Here is a 17,894-nt window from a genome sequence, read left to right as displayed (position 1 = left end):
AGTGCTTCACTAACAAAAACTAAATGAGGTTCATTTCAAAGAGAGAACTCAACAAGTTCAATAATATGTTGGGATGAATTTATGAAAATGAAATCTCATTCAATGTTGTTGATAATGATAACTTCAAGTAACGAATGGAGGCAGTAGGTCAATTTTGGACTAGGATTTAAGTCTCTAACTCAATATCAACTTAGGGAGCCACTGTTGAAAGCCGAAGTTGAAAGAGCAAAATAACTACTGAAGAAACATGAAGAAGAATGGGCAAAGAATGGATGTTCGATCATGACAGATGTATAGAGTCATAAAAAAGAAGAAACATCTTAAATTTATATATTAATTTCAAGGAGTACTACATTTTTAGAATCTAAGGTGTTTTCAGACGAGACACATACAACTGAACTTATTTTTAAGTATGCTGACAAGTGTGTTGAACAAGTAGGAGCTCAGAATATTTTTTAAATTGTAACAGACAAAGGGATATGTACCACTAAGTAAAGAATCTTGGTGGTGGAATGAGAAAGTACAAGAGAAAGTGAAGGAAAAACGAATAGCTTATAAGGAAATTATATATTTATAAGAACGATAAAAACTTAAAAAAATATACAATAGTCAAGAAAGAAGCTAAGAAAGTAGTGAGTGAAGCAAAAAATGAAACTTTTGAACGGTTATATCAAAAATTGGATACAAAAGAAGGGGAAAGAGACATTTATAGAATAGCTAAAGTGAGAGAAAGAAAAACAAGAGATCTTAGCCAAATAAAATGTATTAAAGATGAATGTAATAGGGTATTAGTAAACGATGGAGAAATAAAAGAGCGGTGAAAGATGTATTTTCATCAACTTTTAATGAAGGTTTAGGTAACCAACTTAACTTAGATAATTTAATTAGGTCAAATGAGTATAGAAATTTTAATTTTTATCGTAAAATTCAAACTTCAGAAGTAAAACAAACTTTAAATGAGATGCACAATGGAAAAGCCGTTGGACCAGATGATATTCCGATAGAGGTATGGAAGTGTTTAGGGAAACAAGGTATTGAATGACTTACAAAATTATTTAATATGATATTGAAAACGAAAAAAATGTCTGATTAATGGAGAATAAGTACTCTAGTTCCCATATATAAGAATAAGGGAGACGTAAAAAATTGTGCAAACTATAGGGGTATTAAACTAATGAGTCATACTATGAAACTTTGGGAAAAAGTAATAGAAAAAAGATTAAGGAAGGAGATCACAGTGACAGAAAATCAATTTGGGTTCATGCTTGGAAGGTCGACAATAGAAGCTATACATCTTCTTAGACAATTAATTGGAAAATATCGGGAGCAAAAACAAGATCTACACATATTCATTGACTTAGAAAAAGCTTATAATAGAGTCTCAAGAGAAATTATATGGAGAATTTTAGAAAAGAGAGGTGTTAGCGTAACATATATTGAACTAATTAAGTATATGTATGAGGATGTAACAACCAGAATAAAGACTTTAGGTGGAGTAACTAAAATATTTTCAATAAAGATAGGGTTACATCAAGGATCAGCTCTAAGTCCCTATCTTTTTACACTAATTATGAACGAACTCACTGCCACATTCAAGACACAGTACTGTGGTGCATGTTCTTTGCAGATGATATTATTTTGGTAGATGAAACACGTGAAGGAGTAAATGCTAAGCTAGAATCTTGGAGGAGAACACTAGAAGGGAAATGTTTTAAGCTTAGTAGATTAAAGGCAGAATATATGGAATTTAAGTTCAACAATATTAGAAGTAATGAAACAATTGTTAAGATAGGAGAGGACGAGTTGCCCGGAACCGAGAGATTTAAATATTTAGGATCATTTTTATAAAATGATGGAGGGATTGAGAGAGATGTCTTACCTAGAATACAAGCAGGATGGGTGAAATGGAGGGGAGCGTCGAGTGTTTTATGTGACCGTAAAGTACCTCTTAAACTTAAAGATAAGTATATAAAACCGTAGTTAGACCTGCTATGTTATATGAAGCTGAATGTTGGGCTATGACTCGAGCACATGAGCAGAAGATGAGAGTTGCAGAGATGAGGATGTTAAGGTGGATGTGTGGACAAACGAAGATGGACAAAATAAGAAATAAGAACATTAGAGAGAAAGTCGGAGTTGCATCTATTGAGGAAAAACTCCGAGAGACACGTTTAAGATGGTATAAACATGTACTTAGACGACCAATAAATGTTCCAGTTAGGCGATGTGAAACTATGACAAACATGCATATTAAACGAGGAAGAGGAAGACCAAAAAAGACTTGGTTAGCAACAATAAAACAAGATAAAATTTATTTAAATATAAATGATGATATAATAGGAGATAGAACTCAATTGCATAAAAGGATTCATATAGCCGACCCCACCTAGTGGGAAAAAGCTTGTTTGTTGTTGTTGTTGTTGTAACAGACAATGCTACCAACAATATGACTGTAGCTAAATTGATAAGAGAAAAGCAACCTGGGATCTTTTGGAGTTCATATGCAACTCACACTGTTAATCTCATGCTTGTAAGTATTGACAAGCTTCCACGATAAAAAAGGTTATTGAGCAAGTCAAGTCTTCTACAATTTTCATTTATGCTCATCATAAGATTGTCGTCGATGAGAAGTTTCACGTCCGGCTAGGAGTTACCAGGTTTGCATAAAATTTTTCACATTTCAAAGTTTGATTAAAAAAAATCTAGTTTAAGGGTCATGTTTACAAGTGATATGTGGAAGAAATATAAATAGTCAAAAACAAACAAAGGGAAATTAACTTACTGAGCATGAGTTTTTGGAATGGAGTGACACTTTGTTTGAAAATATTTACTCTTTTGGTAAGAGTTCTTCGATTGGTAGATGAAGATAGAAAGTCATCCATGGGATTTCTATATGGGGAGTTTCTTTAAACTAAAAAAGATATTAAGGTGGTCCTGAATAACATGAAATCAAATTATCAACCTATCATAGTGATTATTGAGTCAAAAATGAAGAATAGACTTGATAGAACATTGTATACCACTGTCTTTTTGTTAAATCTCTATTTTTACTATAAAGATAGTTTTATTGTTCTTTATGAGGAGGTCACGAGGGAGATTTTTGAATGCTTAGAAATTTTTCTTGCTAATGAGTTTAATGTACAAGATACAATTATTAATAAAAAATTTGCAAAATACAGAGACAAGATTGAGTTATTTGGGAAAACATTGGCAGCAAAAGCATGTGAAAAAAATAATGATACATTTGATCCATATGCATGAAGTACATACGGTGTTTACACACCCAACTTGCTAAGAGTGACATTGAGGATATTTCATTAATTACAAATTCATCTTGGTGTGAAAGAAATTGGAGTACATTTTAAGGAGTAAACTTTAAATTTTTAATTAAAATAAAGTATTAATTTTAAAGTTTATATTCATGTTACTAACTATGATATTTACTTACTTTTTTTTTTAGATTCATACAAAGAAAAAAATAGGTTGGATATCTAGTATTTGTCCAATTTAATGATAAATTGTTGAACAAACAAAAAAGGAAAAAAAAAAGAATGACGATGTTCTTCTTGCAAAAGATGCTTCAAATGCATAAGGTTGGATTATGGATGGTGGGGAAGATAAAGAAATTGAACTAGGTTCCGGGCTCACATGGTTGATGAAACAAGTGGAGCAGATAAAAATCTATAACCCCAAAAAAGCTTTAGAGTGAGAGAACTTCACGAGGATGATTTTGCATCTGAAGAAGAAGAAGAGGATCACAATGATGATATTGAGTTTATGTTTGATAAAGAACAAGTTGTTAAAAATTATGGAGATGAAAAAGTAGAATAAATATGTGATATTTTATGTGTAATTTTGAATTCATTTTAAAGTTGATGTTATTATGTTGGAGTTATAGTATATGATTTATTATGTAATTTATGTTGATATTGAGGAATTTATCTAGCAGCGCCTAGTCTCTACCTAGGCAGCCTAGATGCTGGTCTGTTGTCTGACTAGTGCCTAGCGAATTTTAGAACTTTAGGGAAAATTCTATGAGACACGTTTAAGATGATACATGCATGTACTTAGACGACCAATAAATGCTCCAGTTAGGTGATGTGAAACTATGATAAACATACATATCAAATGAGGAAGAGGAAGATCAACAAAGACTTAGTTAGCAACAATAAAATAAGATAAAATTTATTTAAGTATAGATAATGATATAGTAGGGGGATAGAGCTCACGTAAAAAAGATCCATATAGTCGACCCACTAGTACCTAGTGGGATAAAACTTAATTATTGTTGTATAGTAATTTTTTCTTCTAATATTTGATACTGTTTAATTTTTATCTTTTAGTTAATATATTATTTAATTATGTATAAACATAGTAAAAAAATAAATCCAATCGCCTAGGCACTGCATAGGCGGTCCCTGACCGCCATCGTAGTGCCTAGGCGGTAGGTGGTCCCTAATCGCTACTATCAACACTGAGTAATGGAGGTATTAGATACGATAATTGAGAGAAGAATTGATATTTTGTGTGTACAAAAGACAATAGATAGGAGAGAAGGAAAATATGATAAAAAATTTGAATTTTAAGTTTTGATATAGTAAAACAACAAATGAAGTAGGTATTATTGTTGATAATCTATTACAGGATGAAATAATAAGAATAGTTAGAATGAGGGATAGAATATAACTCTCAAGATAGTGGTGACGAAAAAAACTATTAATGTACTTAGCATATATGTACCTCAAGTAGCATTAGATGAACACATCAAATCTTAATTTTGGGGTGACATAGATAAGGTATTACAAAATATTCCGCCACCAAAATGGTTTTAATAGAAGTAGATCTAAATTGACATGTAGGAGTGAAAAATAAGAAATATGATAGGGTGCATGAGGGTTATGAGTTTGGAACCAGAAATGAAAAAGGGAAAATTATATTGGATTTTATGATAACATATGATCTTATATTAACTAATACGTTTTTTAAAAAAAGAGAAGAACATTTGGTCATATTCAAAACTGGGAATAATAAATTATATATTCTTTCTTATTGTCATGAAGAAGGATAGACAGATTTGTAAAGATTGCAATGTCATTGCTAGAGAAAACTTAACTATCCAACATAGGTTAGTAATATTAGATATACGTCTCAAGTATAGTATTAATAGAAGGAAAATATACACGTCTTATAGAATTAAGTGGTAGAAGTTAAATGGTGGGAAACAAAATATATTTAAGGAGAGGATAGGAATATAAATATTAGGAGAAATATACGACGACTTGAATACTATATGGGATAAGATGATATTAAGGTTAAAAATAGTAGTCAAGAGTGTACTCGATGAGTCAAAGGATGTGCACCTCCAAGTTAATAATCTTGGTGGTGGAATGAGAAAGTAGAGGAGAAAGTGAAGAAAAAATGAACAACCTATAAGATACCAAAGAAAACTTAAAAAAATATACAATAGTCAAGAAAGAGGCTAAAAAAGCAATGAATGAAGCTAAAAATGAAAGTTTTGAATGTTTATACTAAAAGTTAGATACACAAGAAGGGAGAAGAGACATTTATAGAATAGTTAAAGTGAGAGAGAGAAAGATCTTAGCCAAATAAAATGTATTAAAAATATATGGTATAGAGTATTAGTAAATGATAAGAAAATAAAAGAGCGATGAAAGAAGTATTTTTATCAACTTTTTAATGAAAGTTTAGGTGAAACTGAACTTAGAAATTAAGTAGGTTAAATGAGTATAAAAATATAAAATTTTATTGTAAAATTAAACTAGAATAAGCTTCTAATGAGATGCAAAATAGAAAAACAGACCAAAATGATATTCCAATAGATGTATGAAAGTATCTAGAGAAATAAGATATTGAATGAGTTATAAAGTTATTCAACCTGATATTGAAAACTAAAAAGATGCTCGATCAATAAAGGGTAAATGCTCTAATTCCCTTATATAAGAATAAAGGAGATGTACACAACTATGCAAACTATAATGATATTAGACTAATTAGTCATATCATCAAATTTTGGAAAAGAGTAATAGAAAAAAGACTAAGGAAGCCATGTGGATTTATGTTAGAAGGTCGACAATAGAAGTTATTCATCTTTTCGGACTATTAATTGAAAATTATTGAGAATTGAAGTAAGATTTATATATGATATTGGTTGATTAAAAAATTTTATAATAAAGTCACAAGGGAAATTATAAAAAGAATTTAAGAAAAGAGAAGTGTTAGCATATTGTATATCAAACTAATTAAGGATATATATGAGGATGTAATAACAAGAGTGAATATTTCAGTGGATTAATTGAAATGTTTCCTATAAAGATAGGGTTACATCAATGATCAGTTTCAAGTCCTTATTTTCTTACACTAGTCATGGACGAACTCATTGGACACATCTGAGATATGGTACTGTGGTGCATGTTATTTGTAGATAATATTATTTTATTAGATAAGATACTTGAAAGAGTAAATGTTAATTTCGAATCTTGACTGTATATGCTATAAGTGAAAGATTTTAGGCTTTAGAGTGAAAAATTTTAGCAATAATAGAGTAAAGATAGAATATATAAAATTTAAGTTTAGTAATATTAGATGTAATAAGACAATTGTTAAGATAGGAGATGACGATTTGTCTAACTGAGAGTTTTAAGTATTTAGAATTATTTTTGTAAAAGGATGGAGGGATTAGAGAAGTCTTACATAGAATACAAACGTGATGGTTTAAATGGAGGAGAGCGTCAAGTGTTCTTTGTGATCGTAAAGTACCTTTAATACTTAAAGTAAGTTTTACAAAACAGCCGTTAGACCTACTATATTATATAGAGCTGAATGTTAGATCACATACAGAATATGAGAATTGTAGAGATGAGGATATTAAGGTGGATATGAGGACATACAAGGATGAACATGATAATAAATGAAAATATTAGAGAGAAAGTCGGGGTTGCGCCTATTGAGGGAAAACTACATATTTAAGATGATACAGACATGGACTTAGATGATAATAAATGCTCAGTTAGGCAATGTAAGATTATGACAAATGTGTATATCAAACGAGGAAGACCAAAAAAAAAATTTAGTTAACAATAATAAAATAAGATAAAATTTATTTAAATATAAATGATGATATAACAGGGAAAGAGTCCCAAAGACGTAGAAGGATCCATATAGTCGACCCCATCAAGTGAGATAAGACTTAGTTATTATTGTCGTCTTCATCTTATGATATTTTTACATTGGTTATCTCGGGGTTCAATCATAACCCTTTTTTCTTTTTCATCCGATCTTGATAGACTCTTAAATTTCCATGTGATATTCACAATTTTAGGTACTAAATTTATTTGGACATGCATATTCTTCTAAAGTATATGAACTCAAAATTTTTGATATTTTTTTTAAGCTATGTTACATTTGGGGGTACATATATTTCCAGTGAAAGCAAGGTTTATTATGAATATTCAACTAGGTTAAAATGGTTATGTGAACTTCAGAAGGCAAACATATCTTTAGTTTAATTTCCAGGTAAAGCATCCTAAAATAGGATAAAGGACTGGTAGCAAATTCATGGTGACCATTTTACTTGGAAAATTTTCCTTTAGTTTTAACCTTTTGAGAGAAGATGAGGGAGTATGATAAATTGGACATCCTTCTGTTCTTTTTTTTTTCTTTTTACAATTTACTCCGATCATTTTTTACTTGGTTTGAAGAGGAGTCTTGGTGCAATGGTAAAGTTGTTGCCATGTGACTAAAAGGTCACGTGTTCGAATCCTGGAAACAGTCTTTTGCAAAAAGTAGGATAAGGCTGCGTACAATGGATCCTTTCCCGGGACCTCGTATGGCGGGAGCTTCGTGCACCGGGCTGTCCTTTTTTTTTTTTTTTTCATTTTTTACTTGGTCTGTACATGTCACAAAGGAGGGAATATTCCATTTTAAAATTTTGATAAACTAAATTGCAAATTTACTCAAATATGTATGTTGCTTTGGCCAAACCTGACAGATGAGTTATGGTCTGAGAAGATGGTTTCCATTAATCAGAGTGTTTTCTATTAGTTAGTGTGTTATTCCTCTTGCATTGCAATTTCGACCACCCACAGTATGTAAAGTTTCAAACAGTACACTTCAAATATAGAGATGCCACCATGAAAACCATATATTTACAATTATAGCCAGCAGCAGATATCTCTAACTAAACTCTGTAAAAACGATACAAATTTCATTCAATTTCTTAAAACTAGCAACATAAGACTTCAAATAATATGCTGCAAAAGAAAAAATAAAAATTAAATCATGCGGAAGAACGTTAAAATAATGGTAAAAATGAGAATAAAGGATGCAACTATTTGTGTTGGGATAAATTCTTTATTTGCAAACCATAGTTTGCTTATGTGGTGGCATGCGAATTGTTTTCAGAAGTGATTGAATATTCCCGTTTGTTTATTTTTAATATAGAAACTAAGACTTTGTTTGGTTTGTGAAAAATTTCTATTCATTTGTAATTTTCAGAAAATAAAACAAACCACTGAAAATTAGAAATAAAAAATAAATATTTATCATATTTTTTACCTCTTATAAATTTAAAGGAGCCAAATAAAATCAATGCTCAATATTCATTTTACACCTTTTTTCTTTTAAATGTTATTTTCTAAAAACATAATAAAAAATCTAACTAAACAAGATTCAAGTGAGCTCATTTACCATAAATGTTTGGTTTATAATTTTTTTACTGAATCAATTAGTCATAGAAAGCTCTCGGGTTCGAATTTTGAAAACAGTCACATGCAAAAAGTAAGATAAGACTGTGTACAATGGATCTTTTTCGGAAATTTTATACACCGCGCTGTTCTTTTTTAATTAATCAGTCATAGAAAGCTCTCATATCTTATTATGGAGGTTTATTTTTCTTTCTCATGATGTGTTTGATCAGCATTCAAGCACTATTAAGCGCTCCCAACCCAGATGATCCACTATCTGAGAATATTGCTAAGCATTGGAAGACAAATGAAGCTGAAGCTGTAGAAACAGGTCTGCATATCATCCTTTTTAAGTCGAACATTGTCTAGGAATGTCAACAAGCTACTGGGATTGGATTACTTAGATAGATCAATTTCTGAATCTTTGTGCTCTGACATTGTGCATTCTCTTGGACATTGCAGCAAAAGAATGGACTCGCCTCTTTGCTACTGGAGCATAATTATCTGGCGGCTGAATTTTGAGGCCCAAATATGTTATGATGTAACGGAACAATTTCTTGGATCACCCATGTTAGTTGATAATGGACTTACGTACTAAGGTACTGGAGTAATTAGAACATCGTCGATCATGATAATGATGGCTCACTCGTGCTTGCCAAATATAGTCTCAATTTTACATAATCAATAATCTGCATCCAATAAAGTTTGTTCAGCATACCAATTCCCACATGATGTACAATGGAGCCAAGAGCCAATTGTTAGCAGTTGACTTGTGAAAACATTCAAAAGTCTGATGATCAACCAATCCAAGCGAGTGTGCTTAGAAGGGTTAATATAAACGATAAAGAAATTTATATCTTCCTGTCTCAACTAAAGCTTTGTTTATAAAAATCCTTTCTTTTTACACACAGATGCGTTGATCTCCAACGCGATAAGATTTACAGTATGGAACTATACATTCACGAGTTGCATCTTCAGCATTAGTTAACTTGAATTTGATTCACTCTTCTGGTTCACCCGGCTCAGTCGTATCTTCTTTTTGACTCTACCCACCGCTTCTTTCCTGGTTTCTACACACCACTTTGATTTCGCTTGATGTGTAAGGATGTGTGGGTTAAACTCAGCCTGACTTGAATAAAAGATTGTTCCCAAAGCCTGATTCCGTGTCATACATGACATGGTTCAGTTATGGCCAGACCGAGCTGAGCCTAAAGACATGGGACGATGACCAGCTCATTTAGACCGGTAGCTGGCGTAGCAGTGAAATGGAAATCTCTTGCACAGGATTGACGTCTTCCATTCATTTGAAGATGTTTGTTCTAGTCTTTGCTTCTTTGAATCTACTCAATTTAGTGACATCACATCACTGATGTGTCATCTGGTTAAGATGATGCTACAAATATTTAATATGTGATGTATTCGAAAAAGGAAATTGGCTTCGTATTTGAAAAGCAAGAGAATCATTCCTTCCAACTTACTCATTTGCGGTGGTTACCGGTAGGACACTTTGTCTGTTGAACTCTTAAAGTGCAAGCCATCCAACATATGTTTCATAATACCTTCCTCTCCTTCATACTCGTTGCACTCCTAAATGAGGCCATCACCTGCTAACCCTTGTCTCTCAGCTCTCATCCCCATTTTTTTCACATCAATTCTGCTTCTCAGCACACTGAGATTGACCACTGAGAATGCTTTCTTGAATCAAGGACTGAATCATATCATCAGTCTTTTTTCTCCAACCTTTGCAAGAGACAAATCAGCAAAAAGTGCTAGAGCAGACCATGATATTGTACTTGGACATGGATGCAACCTCTTTGAAGGTAAATGGGTGTTGGATAAGCAAAACTCTCGCCCTCTGTACAGTGAAGACAGCTGCCCTTACTTGACCCGGCAAGTCACTTGCCGGAGGAATGGCCGGCCAGATTCACTCTACCAGAAGTGGAGGTGGAAACCAAATTCTTGTGAGATGCCAAGGTTTGAGTCAATTCTCTCATACTATTGTTTATGTTGCGGATCTCAAGTGAATTAATGGCATGTTCAGGTTCAATGCAGTGCTTTTATTGGAGAGGTTGAGGAACAAGAGATTAATGTTCGTTGGTGACTCGATCCAGAGAACGCAATGGGAGTCCATGGTTTGCCTGATCGAATCTGCAATTCCTGACAGCAAAAAGTTCATTCACAAGGATCCTCCAAGAAAACTTTTCATAGCAGAGGTGATAAGACTTGTGTTGCTCCATCTATTGAGATTAAATTTTATAGCTTGATTTCTGTTGCTACTTGTTCATGGTTAGGAGTTCAATGCGTCGGTCGAGTTCTACTGGGCTCCTTTCCTGGTGGAGTCAAATGCAGACCATGCCACAAAGCATAGGGTTCAGAAAAGGCTGGTGAACTTGGATGAGATCACGAAGCACAGCCAGAACTGGAAAGAGGTGGATATCTTGGTGTTCGATAGCTATGTTTGGTGGATGAGTCAAAATCAAATCAATGCAACGTAGGTAGCTCTTCGCCCCCTCTCGATTCGTCTCTGTCGAGAAGCTAAATGTAATTGACACCTTGAATCTATGGCACAGAAGAGTTGGATCTGAGAAAATCAAAGAGTATGAGGTTCTCACTGCATACCAATTGATGCTAAGAACATGGTCACAATGGATGGAATCTGCTATAAATCCTCAGAAACAGAAGGCCTACTTCATGAGCTTGTCACCCATGCATCTTTGGTGAGTTCAAGTCGAAACTAAATGAATATTTGGCCTTGATTTCATATCTCCAACTTTGGCACTGTATTGCAGGAGCTCCGAGTGGAGAAATGGAAGCAATGGGAACTGCTTCAATGAAACATATCCAATTCAAAGACCATTTTGGGGCTCAGGATCCAACTTGAGCATCCTAAGGGTGGTCGGGAAGACTTTGCGAGAGATGAAGGTGAATGTCACCTTTCTGAACATCACCCAGTTATCGGAGTTCCGAAAGGATGGCCATACTTCAGTGTACACTGAGAGAAGGGGCAAGTTAGTAACAAGTGAGCAGAGATTGAAACCATTGAGCTTTGCAGACTGTATCCATTGGTGTCTGCCTGGTGTTCCTGATACATGGAATGAGATCCTGTTTGCATACTTGATAGATAACTGATGAACTATAAAAGAAGATAAACCTGTTTAGAATAGGAGGGTAGAAAATTGTCTTTACAAAATATTGAGAGATCTATCAATAGAAGATCTGTTTGATGACATGCTTCAGTTAGAAGAGCAGGAACTGTTCTACCTATCTTTCCCCGCTACAGCTGATTTAACACCATAAAATAACACAAGAATTGCTTTTTTTTCTGTTTCTCTTGGGCAATGAATGACCCACAGCATGAGAGTCAATGAGTATGTTTTGAAAATGGAAGAGCAATTAAAATAAACTATTAAAATTTTGTTTAGCTGGAAAATTGAGACAATCATACTATGGTTGCATGCTTTGAATGAGTTTTTTTTATATGCATGAAAGGTTGAGATACCAAGTGTCTTAAAAACCACTATATGTGTGGTAAAAAGTGTTAACACTCATCTTATAGGTGTCTCTACGGTCTACCCCAAGGCCGGTGGAAGGATGGTAAATCACAGAACTGAGCAGCTTCCTAGGTGGAAGAAACTTATTCCTTAAGGAAATAAATCCCAGGGATTCGAATGTTCCTCCTGTGTAAACACTACCATTCGAGTATCAACTTGGCTACTTCCATGGGGCATCTTAAAAACCACTCTAGCACTTTTAAATCACTTATCTCAAATTGTACATTTATAGATTCAAAAATAACCTGCGATCTGGTAGAATCTCTCTCTGGGTAGAATCATAAAAAAAATAGCAAGAGTAATTTAATATAGCTTGACATAAGTTTATTACATATAGAGAACTCAAATCTATAATGACTTTGATACAACCTTCCATTCCTTCACTCTATTTTGAATAAAGAACAACCTCCCACCTACTGATAATAAAGGTTAATAATAAAGGTTAATGCATCAATTCCAACCAAGCATAAACTACTTTGCAATAATTGAATAAGCTTTCCTCCTATTCATCAAAGATCTAAGCTATTTTTTAATATTTGGATCATGTAGCCAAAGCCGATGCAATCTTAGAGAGGAACTAAACCTTTGCTATTGATTGAATTGAGCCTTTCTTCTAGTCTCTTGCTGCCTATCCGTATAGTAGCTTCCCCAATGCAGAGTTAATCTAGGATCTCACTTAGACATCTCAGTCAACTAGCAGAGAGAGAGTCACAATCTCTATTTACCGAGGTAATAATAAGATATATTATAATATTGTGAGTGGAACAAAAAACTCTATCCTTTACAGCTTTAGCTCCCAGGTTAAAGTAACATTTGATTGTTTGAGAACTTCTAGGGGTCGTGCCAGTTCTTTTTCTACTGAGATACAATCTTTAAGATACAAAAATGTTGTGAACTCAACTGACCTTATTGGATTAGAGGATGACCGCAATGGATTAGAGAATGACCGCTGAGGAGCAGAGGAGGGCCGCTGAGATTAGAGGAGGGCCAAAAGGGATGCGAATCAAGATGCTCTCTTGGCTCATATGCGAACGGTCATTGCCTTTTGGTCCCGGCACCACATGGTTTTGAGTCACAGGAGACACAAGATCCATTAGACGGTGTTGATTAGTTTTTTCTGAGGTTTGTTCAACTACAATATATATATTTTTATTTATCATATATAAATCATGCAAAATATATTTATTTTATTTTGATATTTTAATCTATCAATTTCTAAATATTGCATTACTATATGTTTCATGTAATTTTTTTAATTATACATATGTGACACATTTTTAATTATATATCATTCTGATCATAATCTATCGTATTTGACTTTATGTAGGATTTTATATTACTACCTTGTATATAGATATATTATTTGGAGCTAAGTATGTTTTATCATGGTATGGATTTAGATATCTTATTCTATAAATTTGGATTTTGATACTTTATTATAGACATTTGGATAGTTTAGTTTGTTTCTATGATTGTGTTTGTAATTTGTTTAGATTGGGATTAGTTTAGATAAATTGTTTTTGTTTGTATGTATTATGTTTGTCCATATGTATGAATTGTAGGTATAAAATGTGATTGTATGTATGAATTGTATTTGTATTGTCATCATCTGTAATGATTTTATATAGATATGAACAAAGTAAATAGGGTATATTCTGAACATAAAATTATCTTAGCAATTTTTTTATTATCGATGGAATACCGACGGAAACATTATTTCTGTCGGTAAATATCGAAACTGGTGTTACGATAGGCCGTCGGTGTTCACCGACAGAACACTTTTTGTAGGTATTTATAGATGAAAATATTAACTTCCATCAGTAATTACATCGACAGAATCATATTCCCGTCGACAAATAACGTTACGGGTTAGATTTCCATTTGGTAAATACTGACGGGAATTATAATTGTGTCAGTAATTTATTGATAGAATTTTTATTCCGTCGATATTTATACCGATGGAATTATAATTTCTTTCAATATTTTTAGCTATGGAAATTTATTCCGTCTCTATTTAATTCCGTTGGTAAAATAGTCTTTGACGCATTATCTCATAATTTCATCGCTAATCCAATATATTGACAGAATTATGATGAAAGTTTCTGTTAGAGCAATCCCAATGGTCTGTGTGACCATATGTTTTGATATTTGGGCAAAGGATTTTGTTGGAGCAATCCCAATGGTCCGTGCGACCATGTGTTTTGGTATTTGGGCAAAGGGTTTAAGTTAGGTTCACCCTTATATTTGATATGTGTATGTGAGTATGCAGGTTTACAGGATACACATATGACTCAGCTTGATGGCTTCGAGTCCGGTGAAGGATGGAGCATCCGAGGGACCGTGTATAAGGCAACAAGGACAAGGGTCGAGGGAAGTGACTGTTGGGGAATCGGTGGCCGGCTAGAAGAGGGGTTGGATAGCTAGGTCACCTCTAAATCGATTTCTTTTCTACAAGGTTAGTGCGTAAGCGGAATATACTAAAACTAAAACAATGAAAGCAAAGCAAGAATACAAACGCTAACATAATTCCTTTACGTGGTTCGGAGATTACCTGTTCCTACTCCACGGTGTGTCCTTGAGATGGACGAACCCTTGATCGTTCGGTGGATCAATCCCCAGCAATCTCCGGCTAGAGCTTACTCCTTCTTGGTGGAGTACAACCTCTCACAAAAGTTCTCTTCCTCTTACAAGATGAACTTAGGTTTAGGAGGAAGAGAGTATGACTTGGAAGCTTTGGACAATGACAAGAAGTGATTCAATAATAATCAGTAACCTCCTTCAAGCCCCAAAGGTTCCTATAAATAAGAGGAGAGAGTTGATCATCATATCAACTCATCTCGACACCAGTCGACTGGTAAAGCTATCAGTCGACTGGTGCTACAGTTGGAGGTAGCCAATGACTACATCGCAGCACTAACGGTTTGCCAACGGTTATTTACCAATCGACTGGTAAAACTATCAGTCGACTGGTTGCTGCTGGTTGAGCGAATATAATGCTTCTGTTCGCTGCCAGTCGACTGGTGCAGTCGACTGCTAAAACTAGCAATCGACTTGTAACACCCTTAAATTTTCTCTATTGCAAAAAAGTAAAAAGAAATAGAAGAAGAGAAAAGGAATAAAAATAATAGATTTAAAAATGGCCTGTTCGCTGCTAGTCGACTGGTGCAGTCGACTGCTAAAACTAGCAATCGACTTGTAACACCCTTAAATTTTCTCTATTGCAAAAGAGTAAAAAGAAATAGAAGAAGAGAAAAGAAATAAAAATAATAGATTTAAAAATGGCCTTGGACAGGATTGAACCCAAGACCTGTTATTTAAGATTAGTTGAAGTTGCCATTAGGGTGGTGGTAAAGCATCAAATTGGCAATAGGAAATAATTGATTATAAGTAGATTTTTTGGGTAAAGAGATGCTTCAACTTCCACTTAGTATAAAAGGGGATGGATGAGATCAAAACATAGATTTCATCTCCCTCTTTTCCTCTCTAGCCGAATTCTTCCTATCCCTCCTTGCAAGTTCGGCCAAGAACCCTAGGGCTTCAAGTTGTAAAGATTTTCAAGGGGAGAATCCTAAGGGAAGGTCTCCCGCCAGGAGATAGTTCGTGTGGGGAAAGGTATCCTGGAGATTGAAGCGTACAAGGGAGGTGGTCTTCTCTACATCTAGAATATTAGGATCTAGCGAAAGGATGTAAGTACTACTCACCTGCAGTATGAGTTGTTATGATTATGCATGTGAAACCTTCCTTGTGGTAGTTTTAGTATAATTTCTGCATGCTAAAGAAAATACATGCTATGATATGTTTTATACATGTTATGATATGTGAGATGCCCCCCCTAAGTTTCGGGAATTAAGAGCATGTGAGTACTTTGATTTGCTTCCTATTAAAATTTTGGGACTAAGAAGCATAATCAAGTGCCCTAAGATGCTTCCCTATAAGTGTGGGGGATTAAGTGCATATAAGGTGTTTGTCGAAATGACAAACAAGTGCAATTATAAGAAAGTAATAAGTAAAAGAAAGTATTTTACTTTTAATTGGCATGTATTGGACACAAGGTCCATGGGTGGGCTCCCAAAGCACCCCTAAGCCCCTAAATCGCCTAGTAGTACCTTAATAGGTTCGGGACTAGCTACCTCAAATTTTATTAAGGATGCGCGCAAAGTGATACAATGCCGGGTCCAAAAGCAAGTTGACTATTATTTTCACTAGTATGTAATATAAAGTTTTCAAAGCTTATTGATTTGGTTAAGTGAAAACATAGTTGAGTTGAGAACTAGCATTAGAGAGTGCAGTGTTTGATCTCTATAGCATAGCAAGTTTTATGTTTTCCCTTGCATGTTGATGTTACGAGCATGGTTTTAAGTGGATGTTTTGCATGATCAACTGATTTAAAAATGCATGCCATCTACATATTCCCGAGATATGGGTTTTAGCATGATTGATTGTTAAATGCATGTTTTGTGTTTCCCAAAGCAGTTTGAAAAACATGTACTCTTCTTAATACATTATTTTGTGAGTAGATGGTACTTACTAAGCATTTGTCTTATAGTTTGCATTTCCTTATACTGCAGATAAAGGTAAAGGAAAGTTCGAGTAAGAGGAGGCGGCAGGGGCAGTGCTTAGTGGTGTGTGTGTGACGGAGCCTTGGAAGAAGATCCTGGAACTTGTTAGTGCAAAGAAATGTGTTAAACCGGGGTTTAGTGTGTACTTTCCTACCTCTTGACTATGCAAGTAATGCCACTAAGAATTTCTTATGATGAATGGTCAGTTTGGTAGTAATTAGTATGTCAAAAACTCTCCCTCAAGTGAGGGAATTGTGTAGTAGCCAAGGATGAGTAAAAAGGAGAGATTGAGCGTTTTGGGGTGCAAGGTGTGACCCCCACACGGCCCGTAACACGACCGTGTGGAGTCACACAACCCCAACTCTCTCGCTCTCGGCCTTGGTTGCACGGTCATGTGCCACACACGACCATGCGAGGCTTAGCCTCTGAAAGGTTGCATGACCGTGTGCCACACACGACCATGCAAGGATTAGCCTCTAGAAAGGTTGCACAGCTGTGTGCCACATACGACTATGCAAGGCTTAGCCTCTGGAAAGATTGCACGACCGTGTGCGACACACGGCCATGCAATGCTTAGTCTCTGGAAATGTCACAAGGCCGTGTGACACACACGGCCATGGAAATGGTGTGCTCCTAAAAGTGACACGGCTGTGTGACCTGCACATGGCCATGCCCTTCTTTCCCTTCGGTAAGGCTACACGGCCGTGTGCCTCACATGACCATGTCCTTTCCCTTCTCGGGTAAGGCTATCCGGCCGTGTGTGCCACACGACCGAGGCACTCTAAAAGCTCCAGACTCCATTAAGGACTTGTGTTGGCTCGAAATAACGCCCTATCACTCAGAACAAGTATGGAGTGGACCTCCCAATAGGAACAAGTAAGGAGTAGAGCTCCCAATCTTCCCATAGGAAGACGAAGATGAGAAAAAAAGTAACGTCCATGCCCTAAGTTTGGGTTTCAGAAAGGCGGTCGTCACACGACTAATGCAGTTGACTGCTAAAACTAGCAGTCGACTGGCGCAGTCGACTGCACCTGGTTACACACTCACACTCATCCTCTCTGGAGTCACTCTTGAAGTCCTTT

At 34.9% G+C, this 17,894-nt stretch overlaps 2 protein-coding genes across 4 annotated transcripts in view; both read left to right on the top strand.

Moving 5' to 3' along the window:
• Nucleotides 1-9,362, top strand: part of LOC122005675 (ubiquitin-conjugating enzyme E2 36-like) — a 29,083-nt gene extending 19,721 nt beyond the window's left edge. The window contains exons 7-8 of the mRNA XM_042560800.1: nucleotides 8,936-9,033; nucleotides 9,165-9,362. Coding sequence (XP_042416734.1) covers nucleotides 8,936-9,033; nucleotides 9,165-9,202 — 136 coding nt within the window. The 3' untranslated portion in view covers nucleotides 9,203-9,362. The remainder of the gene's footprint in view (nucleotides 1-8,935; nucleotides 9,034-9,164) is intronic.
• Nucleotides 9,363-9,557: 195 nt separating this feature from the next.
• LOC122005674 (protein trichome birefringence-like 31) lies at nucleotides 9,558-12,029 on the top strand. Of its 3 annotated transcripts, none has more exons than XM_042560798.1 (5): nucleotides 9,558-10,676; nucleotides 10,744-10,915; nucleotides 10,994-11,193; nucleotides 11,276-11,419; nucleotides 11,492-12,029. In XM_042560798.1, exons 1-5 carry the CDS (start codon nucleotides 10,294-10,296, stop codon nucleotides 11,829-11,831), a joined length of 1,239 nt encoding a protein of 412 aa, XP_042416732.1. In that variant the 5' UTR covers nucleotides 9,558-10,293; the 3' UTR covers nucleotides 11,832-12,029. The 3 variants fall into 3 exon arrangements, with proteins under 3 accessions (XP_042416732.1, XP_042416731.1, XP_042416733.1); XM_042560797.1 differs by having other exon boundaries at nucleotides 11,273-11,419; XM_042560799.1 differs by having other exon boundaries at nucleotides 10,471-10,676; nucleotides 10,755-10,915; nucleotides 11,273-11,419.
• Nucleotides 12,030-17,894: the final 5,865 nt, after the last annotated feature.

The sequence above is a fragment of the Zingiber officinale genome, chromosome 7B (genome assembly GCF_018446385.1).
Source record: "Zingiber officinale cultivar Zhangliang chromosome 7B, Zo_v1.1, whole genome shotgun sequence".
NCBI classification, from domain to species: domain Eukaryota; kingdom Viridiplantae; phylum Streptophyta; class Magnoliopsida; order Zingiberales; family Zingiberaceae; genus Zingiber; species Zingiber officinale.
Note: the sequence above shows the minus strand (reverse complement) of the source record. Positions and strands in the feature narration are given on the sequence as shown.

What these genes read in the sequence shown, in the direction of transcription:
- LOC122005674 (XM_042560797.1), top strand. Translation starts at nt 10,294, where the DNA reads ATGAGGCCATCACCTGCTAACCCTTGTCTCTCAGCTCTCATCCCCATT. An exon ending in GAAAACTTTTCATAGCAGAG is followed by an intron (nt 10,916 to 10,993) that starts GTGATAAGACTT and finishes GTTCATGGTTAG; the next exon opens with GAGTTCAATGCGTCGGTCGA. An exon ending in TTGTCACCCATGCATCTTTG is followed by an intron (nt 11,420 to 11,491) that starts GTGAGTTCAAGT and finishes ACTGTATTGCAG; the next exon opens with GAGCTCCGAGTGGAGAAATG.